This window comes from Bolinopsis microptera, chromosome 10 (assembly GCF_026151205.1).
Source record: "Bolinopsis microptera isolate Bmic1 chromosome 10, MBARI_Bmic_1.0, whole genome shotgun sequence".
Taxonomy (NCBI): Eukaryota; Metazoa; Ctenophora; class Tentaculata; order Lobata; family Bolinopsidae; genus Bolinopsis; species Bolinopsis microptera.
The window spans coordinates 6378888-6391828 of NC_087081.1; the positions used below are offsets into that span (position 1 = coordinate 6378888).

Below are 12941 nucleotides of genomic sequence, written 5' to 3' on the forward strand. Positions count from 1 at the left end.
CAAAATGGTGTCTCTCAGACTGCCTCACTGTTACTTGGCAATCCTCATTTTGTCATGGTAAGTGTTCTCCAGATAAATTTTAATTAAAAAAAATACAATGTTTGTTAATAAAAACTTTTAAACCACCTGCCATTCTAACAGCACATTCCTTATTTCACTGCGCATATCTATCATAATCTGCGTGCCCTTCGGGGATGAATATTTAACTTATTTCAATTATATATTACTTTTGAGTAAACATTGGCTGGTACTACGGATAGGACCAGTCCCCGATCAAATAAAAATCTATAAAACCACTGAGCTCTTTTATATAAGTGAACCTTGTCGAATATAAACATTTTGATTGATCCTTTATATTGAAAACTTTAAACTTGAATAGATTAACGTAAGAGTGAAGTGTGAATAAGTTTATTTTCAGGTATTCCCCACTATCCCAGTCCCTGGAAATTTGCTGCTGTCCTGATCTTACTCTTTCTTTAGCAGCTGTAGTATCCGACACAACGAAAAGTCTAGAAAATGGTTTTATGTATGTAGCTAAACAGGACTCCACCGTATCCTTAAAGTAAGTAAAATCTTATGGGCCGACGCAATATATGTTCAGATGATTAATCGTAATTTCAACACATTCTTTCATTAGCTGCGTGTTCTTTATTTTATAAATCTTTGCTTAACCTATAAAAGTATATGTCAACCATTTTTCTGTTAGGTGTGATCTTGGTGATAAAGAACATCCAGCAATCATGTCGGTGATATACAAGTTTCACAAAACTTATGATCTCAGTACAAGTAGACCAATTTCTCTCGACTACAAGAATAAGGAGGTACATTATAATTGGTGCAATATTGCTTTATTTTTTGGGCTAAAATGTAACCTTAATTGAAACTGAACTTCTACATGACGTGAATACGATTAGAAGCAATGTACAGGAAACTTGTATTATTTATAGAACTCCATATTATATAAGTACATAGGAACAAATCGGAGTAATATTAGGTGGAGACGAGGATCATCTCACTGCAATTACTGTACAGACTACAGACCTGATACTCGTTTATTTAATACCAAATTGTGGGCCCTTACCAGGGCGCAATGTGGAATTTTTGATCCTAAGATAAAATTACATTTTAGACAGATTAAATCCATATATGAATATCCCAATACCGATTACAGCTCTGTTCGGAAGATGATGGCTCTATTGCTACTTGCGACCTGACCAACGTGCAGTACTCGGAGAGCCCATCCAAGCAGAATACTTTGGACACAGCAGATAACCACATTTATCAGTGTTACGCTGAGATAACGATGATGGACGGTGCTGTTACCCAACTGTGGTCACATACTGTCAAGCTGGATGTTTATTGTGCGTTACTCTTTCTTCTAAATTGATTAACAAAACCACTGTCATGCATTAGCCTTATCAAGTAATGAATTCATACCTAATGATTAAATTATGTTTATAAATATATTATAGTTAAGGTTATGATCATAATATGTAGAATCATGTGAACCAAGACTTGCACAATAATTGGAATGTTATAAAGTCAGGATTTGTTCAGATCCACCAACTAAAGACGATATGCCCGTTGTACCAGACCCCAGATCTGTATCCATTGGAAAAGCAATGCAGAAGTTGTACTGTGATCTGCCAGACTCAAACCCCAAAACCAAGGCTCGCTGGTAAGCAATTCAATTTTTTTGTAAACCGGTTTTGGTTCTCGGTTCGACTAAGGACATTTAAGATGTAATACAATCACAAAGCTCAACCAACTGAAGTTTGACTTCGGCATAAGATTTTCTCATCACATTTCTACTTTCCGAGGGAGAGGCCAGGAACTCTTTTTGGCCAAGACCCAAGTGACACGTTTTTATATATACTTTTCTATAGAATAATGGTTTATTGTTTTTTTCAAATGCAATTTGCAGGTCGTTTAAAAAAAGAGACACATCAACTTGGGAAGTGATAGACATTCCAAATGACCAAGTTAGGGGCGATAGGCTTGTTATAGCTGAAGATGACATAAGTGCGATATCAAAAGATGACATAGATCGAGGAATGCTGCTAATCATGTCCTTTGACGAATATGAAGATCAGGGAGATTACAAATGCGAGGGAGTATACGATACTGAGTTTGATGATACGGATGTGGATTTCGAAATATCTGGTTTCGAAGTGACTTCAAACGGTATAAGTAGTACACGCTCATAGTATAGTTGTATTAGCCGTATATCAGTATATCAGTATATCCTTATTATTATACACATCGACCATAAGTACTTCCAACCATATTCAAAATATTATATATTTTACCTATATTAATATATATATAAATTATATATAGTTGGTATTATATATTAATATAACATATAGCCTATAGGTCGCATATTAACCTTGTGTTCTGTATATTGTATGAATATGATATCTCCCAATCAAACCTGTCAATATGCAATTCTCCTAGGCCAGCGGGATAACGGCCTCCTACTTTTAAGACTTGTATCAGAGATCACAGAACCGAAATTGGTAAACCAGGATTCGACTCATGTCAATTTTACGGTGTACGTCAGAGATACTCCCGGCAGGGGTAAATACGGAAATGTTAGTTACACCTGGCAAATCGAGGAAAACAACCAAGACGGTGAGTACCAATTTACAAGGCACTTCTAGTGAAATGCAAACAATTTAAGAATACTATTATAATATACTGTTGAGAGTAAAATACAAATAATTTGAAGCAAGTTACGACAGCTGTCATGTATCATGAAACATAATACATACATTGTTATATCCATATCCATATTAATTATAATTGTTATGAAACTATGGTTTTTCTCTTTTCAGTGGATCTTAACGTCGACGATTATCCCAATCTCCAGCTTTCCAACCATGGCCGAACTCTGACTGTTACCGATATCGTTGAGCATCGAGAACACAAGTTCCAATGCAAGGTTTTACTTCTCGATCTTTCCGTATTCAATATCTTGATGCATTTAAAAATAAAAGTAAAATAAATAATATATATTTGTTGTATTTATAATTTTAAATTTTTGCCTAGGTTTTAATTCGGTTTAAGTTTTTCAATCTAGCTGAAACAATTTAAAGCTCTACAAAAATGTTACTCGGAATGTTTCCCCAGCTTTGTTGCAGGATCATTTCATAATCCTGATTTAACCTATTAAATTTATTTATTTATTTATTTATTATTATTATTATTACTAATTAATTAATTAATTAGCCTGAACGTACTCTAGATCAGAAGAACGACTGACGGATCAACGCAAGATGTAACAAGCCGTCAATTTGGAGTAGGAGAGACTACACTCGTCATAGCACCTAGGGTACATAATAAAATGAAATTTTTTTTTTTTCAAGATGTAGGGACATTATGTAGCGGTAAAATGCTATTTAATTTATTATATAGCTAATCATTTATAAATTTCCACCCCTATGAGATTTCAACTCACTTTATTATCAAATCCTCCTAATTGTGACCAATATAAACTAAAACTGTCACTTGTAGACGCTATCTGTACCGTTGACATCGCGGAAGTGTGTGAACCATGGAGATGATTTAAAATCAGCACCCAACAAAGCCTACATGATGTCTACCACAGCGTTAGCAGGAGATAAGCCACAACAGGTGCGTTGTTATGGAAACAAACAAACAAACAAACAAACAAACAAACAAACAAACAAACAAACAAACAAACAAACAAACAAACAAACAAACAAACAAACAAACAAACAAACAAACAAACAAACAAACAAACAAACAAACTACATGATGTCTACCACAGCGTTAGCAGGAGATAAGTCACAACAGGTGCGTTGTTATGGAATGCAATTATTATGTAGACTTAGGACACATTATCATTTTGTGTGATAATGATAGCGCAGAAACTAAAATTGTTCCTCCGTGATACCTTTGGTAAGCTCACACTGAAGCCGTCAAACATCATGTTGATATATAAGATCATATTGTGTAATGAAAGAATTAAAGGTTGACCCAGGCCTGACTTACACAATTTCAGATTCTGTTGAAAGCAGACAACTGGAAATTCTACCTTAACGATTACAGAATCCAATTCATTTCTGACACTGATCAGAATTTTGACTATGAAGATAGGGCAGGTATAGATCAAAATCAATATGAAAGGAAACTTTCGCCGGCGAATCATAAAACAAGGTAATTTTTATATTACTTTTGGGGGCAGGTGAATACGAATAGGTTGCCAATCTCAATTAAGCTAGCAGTGGGTTATATTCAATTTTGAGTTAAGCCTGGATCCAGACAAAATATTTTAGCGTAGTCACTAAGGTATCATAATATTATAGTCTCATATCTATAATATAATCTATAAGTACAATACTTATTTTATGTATTATGTATAATATAAATTATGTATAATATAATCCAGGTGTGTTTACTGGCAATACATGAGGTCGTACGGACGGCAGTATCAGTTATTTGAAGTCATGAAAACGGAGAGATTCGAGAATGCTGGTAAGCCATCCTTGATTAAACTTTGTTAATGATATTTAGTTCTTAAAACAGCTTGGGAGTTTTCAGTCGTATCATGATATCTTGGCATGTTGTTTTTTACAATCATTTTAAAGTTAGGTCTATTCAGCTCGCTTATATTTTTTGTATTCTTTCTTACCGCGCACAACAAACAAACAAACAAACAAACAAACAAACAAACAAACAAACAAACAAACAAACAAACAAACAAACAAACAAACAAACAAACAAACAAACAAACAAACAAACAAACAAACAAACAAACAAACAAACAAACAAACAAACAAACAAACAAACAAACAAACAAACAAACAAACAAACAAACAAACAAACAAACAAACAAACAAACAAACAAACAAACAAACAAACAAACAAACAAACAAACAAACAAACAAACAAACAAACAAACAAACAAACAAACAAACAAACAAACAAACAAACAAACAAACAAACAAACAAACAAACAAACAAACAAACAAACAAACAAACAAACAAACAAACAAACAAACAAACAAACAAACAAACAAACAAACAAACAAACAAACAAACAAACAAACAAACAAACAAACAAACAAACAAACAAACAAACAAACAAACAAACAAACAAACAAACAAACATCTTAACGAACATCTTCGAATCAGGTTTAAAAAGCATCGATTTCCAGTCCACAGTTTGCACCAATACAAACATTGTAAGGGACGCTCATAAGGTAAGTTTGACATTCAAAGAAGGAACATCAACAGCTCAGTGTCTTAAAGCAGAACTGGTTGATTCTAATAATAAAACCTTGGTTACGAAAAGACTTCGTACGACCGCCGATTCGTGTAAGTGTTAATATTCCTTTTCTGTTTACTTTTCATTTTATTATTCAAGATGCATTTTTTCATTATTATAAATATTTATATGTTATATACTGTCTGTTTGACAGTAGATTTGGTTACTGTTCGCTATCTGGAAACAATCATTATTCCCTTTAGGTGCTATATGGACAACACAAACTTACGAATTTACGGATGTCCCTGAACAGAAAGGTCTGAAAATAAAGATTTCCTCAGAGTCCTGCGGAGGTAACTCGTTTGCAAGTGGTAGCTGCATCATAGATGTTGATCCCGATCTCAGTAAGTAGCTTTCCAATTGCATGATCATGAATTGGTCTCACCATTGATTTTATAGTCCCTAAACTTATAGTTATATCTGTTTACACTTTGTTAAAATATCTTTGGGGAGGTTGGTTTTGCATTTGGACTCTCGCCGTTATTTTGAGTTGGGATAGGGACAGTGGTATAAGCTATAGAAGTTGGGCTCTTGTTGCATAAGTTTAACAGCAGTTTAGCGCATACATACTACTATAGTGCCAAATAAATGCCACAAATGTCTCACCTTAATTCGGCAGTGCCAAATATCATGATAGTTTCTTAACGGGTAATACTCGTAAAATATCTGTTCCATCGACGAGTCCAACTCGGCGCGCGTCCTGGTAGGTTGTAAATCCTACAAGATAGTTTCGCAAGTGACACACAACAATGCTGTAAGTGTTTTACTTAAGTGCCGAAAATGCCGCAAGTACGTAATAAAGTCGGCTCATCCAAATTCCAAAACTACTCAGTACTCATTGACTTGTGACTAGACTTTGGAATTTGAAGACCCTAAATCATATAATTGTATTGTCTCACGCGTCCTGCGAGGCAATAATTTTAACACATAATAATTGTAATACATTAAATAGCAATACCGTAACAAAACTATTACTATTAGGCTGTTATACAGACTACCAGCAGATTGTTGGTATGCTTCCAGACTCCCAGAAATTAGCACAGAGACAGTTCAGGAGTGATGAGAGTTGTCAGGAATGGTGTGATGCCAATCCCCGCTGTGAAGGAGTAGCCGTGAGTCCCGAGTATTGGACTTACCGAGAATGCTTTCTGGTCATGGGCACTACGCACATAACAGCAAAACGGGGCTGGGCAGCGGCGACTAAAACTAAATGTTAAGGTTAAACTTCCACTTAATTTTTACTTAGACTTTTATTCTTACGTTTGTCGATCCCTGATCCTAACAGATAATGGACTGTATAAATGAGATAATATAACTTTAAGCTAACAAGATAACTATGAACTAAGAATTTCTATTTCAGGTGATAACCGGAATTGAAAATGATGTAGGTGCATGTTCATCGTAGTCGATCATTGTTCAGTCGTACAACCGTCAAAAAATATGGGGAAAATGAAGAAAACTGTTCAAATTTTATATTTATGATTTTAAAACTTACTTTTAAGTTTTTAAATTGCATGACAAAAATTGGCATCTGATTTAACACTTTTGTGGCGGCATTGTAGTGACATTATTGTAGTGACATTATTGCATATTGGCTTATGTCTTTTTGCTATCTTAAGTTATGTCTTATAGTTATTGCTTATCGTATTTTTCTTATAGCTAAAATATTTACTCACTCATCATTTATCGTTTTTAATTCTGTGAGTCTACTGTTAATTATTGGAAAGATAAAATGCTGACATTATGCAACAGACAGTTAGTTAGTTTGCTAATTATAGGATAATATGAAATAGAAAACTTGGCAAGGATCAACAATTAATTACAAATAAGTAATGTGGGTTATTGAATCCTCGAGTCTGGTAATTGTCCCGAAATACTAGGTATCAACTCGAAAGCAACCCAAAAAGATTTTACAGCAATTCATGGATATAATCAGATACTCCGTAAGCATGACACATTCCTGCGGCGAACTTTAATACAGCACCACAGACACCCCCATGCAATCTCATGCATTGGTTTGAGGGATACTGGGAGGTAGTAGTAATACGGTGAACTAACAAATACTGATACTCCGTCATCGTTTAACCGTTTGTATGGCATCATTTCGCGGGTAATGCCCCCAGGCCCCCTATTGAAGACGGTTAGCATACCTTTCCGGCGTGTTTTCCCGTGCCCAAATGTGTTCTTCCTCTGTTTCCCAGGATCCTACTACGTACCTGAGATGCCATGCTGTATACTCAAAGAATGGCCAGAACAGCACATCTTCTTCAATCTTGAGTCTTCACTCCATCTCATGGTAGCGTAGTTGGTTAATCATCGGATTTGTAATCGTGAGATTGCGAGTTCGAAACCCACTGCCTGCCTAGTCGTGGGGTGAGTGTCGTCGACATTCAGCTAAAGATCCTGAGTGGTCTATGCAGCCCCCCGGTCTACTCAGCCGAATATTCGAGAAATCGTGTGTGAGGGTTAAATGAGAAGCTGTCCATTGCAGCGAAGTCTCGGGCGAAGAAAGTATGGTACACACTACCTTAACCGTCACTGGCCTAATTAAATCCTTCGGCTTCCTGTAATTGGCTAGTTACACTTGTGTAACAATGTGGCTGTTGGAATACTCCGAAGTAAAATAAGTGTGAGATAAAAAATGTAGGTCTGGTACCTTGCCTCCCAGTCGATCATGTTTCTTCCGACAGCGCTGGCGCGTATTTTGTGTGCAAATTTCTTAAAAACCTCCAAATATAAACTATTTCTTATTCCTGTCATCTTTAACATTTAATTTTAATGTTTTGAGCTTAAAATATGTCTGCTAAACGACTTCTGATGAGTCTTAATACCTGCAAAAACAGTAAAGAGGTATACTAGTGAAGGGGGGTATAATAGTATGGATGGTATACTGGCGACGGTCGTGCTTGCCAGCACTGTGATACAAGTAAAAATGAAATGGTTCTTTAGTTTTAAACGATTTCAAATGACATTTTCATTTCCATTATGGTAAATAAGTTTGACCAGTCACCATTCAGTTTCTGATCCAATAATGTAATCGGTGATTGTTACCCGCAATCAATCTAACACTTAAAGATTATAATAAACGAGTTATAAAAACCAAATAAATAAAAACCCCTTAAAGCAGATATTAGATCTAAAACGGCTTTGGTTTATTGTTTTAGTTTTAGGTGTTTAGATCCTAATAGCAAATGAAGATTCAGAACAGTTACTCTATCTTTGGTGTCTTCTAATCAGTCTTATACTCTTATAGTTCAACTGTTAATCTTTGAAGTGGTCTTCTTTGACCTGATATTGAATGTAGTGGAAAACAAAATATTACTTCAGAAGAGTCTCCTGACCTCTGTAAAGCTATAAGACCACTGAGATTAAAAACAATCTTTAACCATCGTCCCATACTGCAATTGTTCTGTGAACAATGATAACGGTAAAAAAACAGTTTCAATCATTATACTCATAAAGCACTGTCCTTTTTTCGTATTTACACTTGCTCAATATGAATCCACATGACCAACACATGACCAACACATGACCCACATGTGACCAACACATGACCCACATGTGACCAACATGTGACCAACATGAGACCCACATGTGACCCACATGTGACCAACATGAGACCAACATGAGACCCACATGTGACCAACATGAGACCCACATGTGACCAACACATGACCAACACATGACCCACATGTGACCAACACATGACCAACATGTGACCAACATGAGACCAACATGTGACCAACATGTGACCAACATGTGACCAACATGAGACCAACATGAGACCAACATGTGACCAACATGAGACCAACATGAGACCAACATGTGACCAACATGAGACCCACTGCTTCTATCCGGGTTTATGGGATCTGGTCTTGAGCAGTGCGGTGATTCCCACTACCATGAGAAGTACAGCGGAGGTAACGATGAGGAAGCCGCTGAAACCAGGCTCCACGTTTACTGGCTGGATCTGGGTGAACTTTAAGCCTGGGGTAATAAAGGGTAATAAAGGGTAATAAAGGGTAATAAAGGGTAATACATGGTAATAAAGGGTAATTAAGGGATTATATTAGCGGGTTTAGTTACGGTATTGGAAGTTTAAAGAAAAGATAGTATAAAGTAAGATTCTCGAGTGTAATAATCGTGAAAAATACAATTGCTAAATTCCGTATTCATCGATAACACAATGGTTGGAAACGATTGGTTGAACATAACACCAGTGTATAATAGTGTATAGTGTATAGTGTATAGTGTATATATACACTATAGTGTATAGTGTATAGTGTATAGTGTATAGTGTATAGTGTATAGTGTATAGTGTATAGTGTATAGTGTATAGTGTATAGTGTATAGTGTATAGTGTATAGTGTATAGTGTATAGTATATACGGTTAGTGTTCATTGCTTGTCCGATAGTCCTGACAAAGACTCAAGTTTAACTGCGACAATATTACAGTTCGCAAACATGCCGCTGCTTTAACGCTTACCTCCAAGCTTCTCTATGAGGTCTATGTTGATACCCATATTCTCTACAGAGGTCCTTACTGATTTCATAATCTGAGGGAGCTTTGTGTTAGTTTATAGAATATGCGTGGATAAAATATGTTATATCATAACAAAACTTATAATCCGAAGTCATGAACAAGAAAATGTTGTATCATGTGAGCTTGTGAGGATACGATGCTTACGAGTTGACGAGCATATTTTACAATTAATAACTTTTGGCTACGTACACAAAAATTGATGTCGATTTGAACTTGCCTCTAAGTTAAGATAATCTTTAGTCATTGGCCGAAGAGTCATCGATACCAAAAGTGATGACACCAGAAATGTGACTGAAAATAAAGAATTTCATGAATTTTAATTCATCTATAACTAATAAGACTTGACTATTTAATATGACTATTAACTCCGTAATTACCCAGAACAGTCGGTACTGATCACAATTTTCACCAACCTGATACAGAAGCACTGATACCAGTAATAACTTTACTAAGATGCCGTCCAGCAACCAGGACTAAGATAACAAACATCCACGTGATCAGGACGGAGCTTAGTCCCATGAACATTAGGATCTTGCCGGTGCGGGTCGTGTCTTTCATGTGCTGTGGTTGATTCTCTGTCTCGATAACTGCAGGAAGAGTTTATAAGTGATTTTATGCTTTGTAATTGTATAACTTCGGAGTTGGAACTGGAAAAAAACAAACCCGCAGTGCTTATAAATACTTTGGATCAGTTAAAGATGATACATGCGATTATAAATGTTTGAAGCGAACTTTTATTTCATTTTTGGATAAAGGTGACCTTATGACCTAGGACAGTAAATCCATAACCCTAGAGCTCTAGAAGACACCAAGGCAATGTGTGTACAGACCTTTATGACACCTTTTAGAGAAGTCCAGTTTCATCCCTCCCTCATTTTCAGGCATCTCTCCATCACCAAATTCCATTGCTTTTGTAATTATTTCCATAAAATCTTCAGAAAAACAGAATCTGTGGGAGGAATTTCAAAATCTGCTGTGGTTTTTGCTCAAAGTTTTAAAACAGTATTTCAACTTGTGTTCCGTCAATAATCATTTGATGTGCATAACCTCAGAAAGTTTGTGTGACTAGTGGGCCCTAAAAGAGTGTGATTCTGCAATCTAATATAAAATACTGATCATACTGATCATATTATGAATTTAATTTCAGCTCATCCAGTTAAAAATTTAAAACATGCAAAAGCTAAAAAATAACCTGAAAAGACCAAAGTCGGCCATTTTGAGTACATCAGGAACATCTCTGTCCAAAGACAAGAAAGATTTGATGGTGGCCTTGTAGGGACCGACATCTATATCTCCAGACATGTAGTTGGGCGAGAGCAGCCCGACCAGTCCTATCACAAAGCCTGGGACATTTTATAGAACGTTAAACACAAGGATATATTTTATAAACTTAGCATTGACACAGTCCAAAAACCGTTCATAATCACTGATAAAAAACCGAGATATTGATATGATAAAATACCTGAGAGACTGATAATAAAGAGAGCCAGCCAGAGGTTTGTATCAGGAGGCGGGGGAGCCAATAGAGTTGTGTCTATTGTTTCCTGTCTAGATAACCTGTTATAAATTATCTGATATCAAACAAACCCAAACAAACCCAAACAAACCCAAACAAACCCAAACAAACCCAAACAAACCCAAACAAACACTAACAAACACTATAACACATAAAAAGTATAAACAAACCCAAAAACTCGGCAGTCAATTTAAGTGATATTAATTTCGAAGCTGATGTAAAATTGCATTATATTTAATAATTTTGATGATAATTCAGTTAATCAAGAACTAATTTTACAACTTAAAAGCAACTCTTACTGCATTTGAATCTTCCTGTCCATTGGTATTTCCTCATACTTATTTACTGGAGGCTTCTTCATGCCCATCCTTAAATTGTATTAAATGTGAAACATGCACCTAGACAAGTTACAGAGAGTATAGGGACTCCTTCACAAATAAGTACTGAAATGTAGTCATGGTTACAATCACTGGTTCTTGAGTACAAGTTATTAGATAGATAAGATAAGGTTTATAATTATAAACTTTCTAATCTTAACTATTTGGAAATATAACTTTGAGTATCACAATCGTGTCTTGTGCTATCCTCAGTGACCTTGCTATATGACCTTATATAATGGTCATTCGTTAAAAATTCGGTCAAATTTGGGTGATCGCGTAAAGCTGAAATTTGAAAATGTCCTACCGAATACCGCCACGGTTCAAAATGTTCATAGCATCAAAGTCTTCACAGACAATTATAGTGTGGCGATATAGGGTCAATACTAATAGAGTAATAGTGAGATTCCGCGCCAGCACCGCACTTGTATGTTGCCATTGTGAACTATATGCAACAACAAATCGTGAACAATCGGAGTGTTTACAACAGACGAAAAATAAAAGAGGAACGATCTGCAGATGAAAACAATAAGATCTGATATGTTAAATAGGAAGTAGAATCTACGATAAAAAGGTATGTTAAAGTGTACTTTATAAATTAAAGCTATTAAATCATTACAGGGTCATGATATCAAGTAACAATATTGGAAATCAGAATCAGGTGACAATCAGTATAGTTCACATAAAACATCATAGAATGCAAGCCTCGACTCTAATGTGTTAAAGTATAAGAGCCTCAAGGGAATTTGTTAACTGGTTGTATAAATCCATTAATACCAGATCCTAATAAGGTGTAACCTATTATATAATTCTTAAATGCTATAAACTTTGAAATATCTAACTTAGTCCTTACTTCTTTAGCACATATGATTTTTGGGAATCGGTCACGAGGACGGAGGTCGCGAGGGCGAAAGACGCAAGGGCGAAGGACTCAAGGGCGGAAGTTTCCTAAAAGATTGGACTCGAGGGCGAAAGACGCAAGGGCGAAAGTCGATCACTTTATCATGGAAATACACACCGTCCTAAATGTTGGACTGATAATAATATCGATATATAATGTGATCGACTTTCGCCCTTGCGTCTTTCGCCCTCGATCTCCAACCTTGGGGGGGGGGGGGGGGTCCAACCCGATGTTTCCGATCGATTCCGATCCCGATTTTGGCCTCATCAACCCTCATATCGGAAAAATCGGGAAAATTTAAATCTTTCCTC

General features: G+C 35.9%; 2 protein-coding genes across 2 annotated transcripts; one reads left to right on the top strand and one right to left on the bottom strand.

Annotated features, from left to right (window-relative positions):
* On the top strand, positions 1–6975 carry LOC134821911 (uncharacterized). The gene is made up of 16 exons (XM_063832740.1): positions 1–57; positions 419–562; positions 707–821; positions 1172–1361; positions 1558–1678; positions 1925–2184; positions 2458–2634; positions 2838–2944; positions 3248–3334; positions 3517–3636; positions 4028–4182; positions 4415–4500; positions 5161–5343; positions 5497–5637; positions 6275–6511; positions 6654–6975. The coding sequence occupies exons 1-15, from the start codon at positions 5–7 to the stop codon at positions 6508–6510; spliced, it is 2175 nt and encodes a 724-aa protein (XP_063688810.1). The 5' UTR covers positions 1–4; the 3' UTR covers position 6511; positions 6654–6975.
* A 1259-nt stretch (positions 6976–8234) lies between these two features.
* On the bottom strand, positions 8235–11746 carry LOC134821944 (uncharacterized). Its single transcript, XM_063832771.1, has 8 exons — positions 11652–11746; positions 11299–11393; positions 11029–11179; positions 10667–10785; positions 10250–10423; positions 10054–10127; positions 9780–9849; positions 8235–9280 (listed from the first exon to the last, which is right to left on the bottom strand). The coding sequence occupies exons 1-8, from the start codon at positions 11717–11719 to the stop codon at positions 9144–9146; spliced, it is 888 nt and encodes a 295-aa protein (XP_063688841.1). The 5' UTR covers positions 11720–11746; the 3' UTR covers positions 8235–9143.
* Positions 11747–12941: the final 1195 nt, after the last annotated feature.

Coding starts and splice junctions, on each gene's coding strand:
- LOC134821911 (XM_063832740.1), top strand. CDS start 5: ATGGTGTCTCTCAGACTGCCTCACTGTTACTTGGCAATCCTCATTTTG. Junction 563..706: donor GACTCCACCGTATCCTTAAA/GTAAGTAAAATC, acceptor TTTTTCTGTTAG/GTGTGATCTTGGTGATAAAG. Junction 4,501..5,160: donor GGAGAGATTCGAGAATGCTG/GTAAGCCATCCT, acceptor TCTTCGAATCAG/GTTTAAAAAGCATCGATTTC.
- LOC134821944 (XM_063832771.1), bottom strand. CDS start 11,719: ATGGGCATGAAGAAGCCTCCAGTAAATAAGTATGAGGAAATACCAATG. Junction 11,394..11,651: donor GACAGGAAGATTCAAATGCA/GTAAGAGTTGCT, acceptor AATTTATAACAG/GTTATCTAGACAGGAAACAA. Junction 9,850..10,053: donor AAGATTATCTTAACTTAGAG/GCAAGTTCAAAT, acceptor AAGCTCCCTCAG/ATTATGAAATCAGTAAGGAC.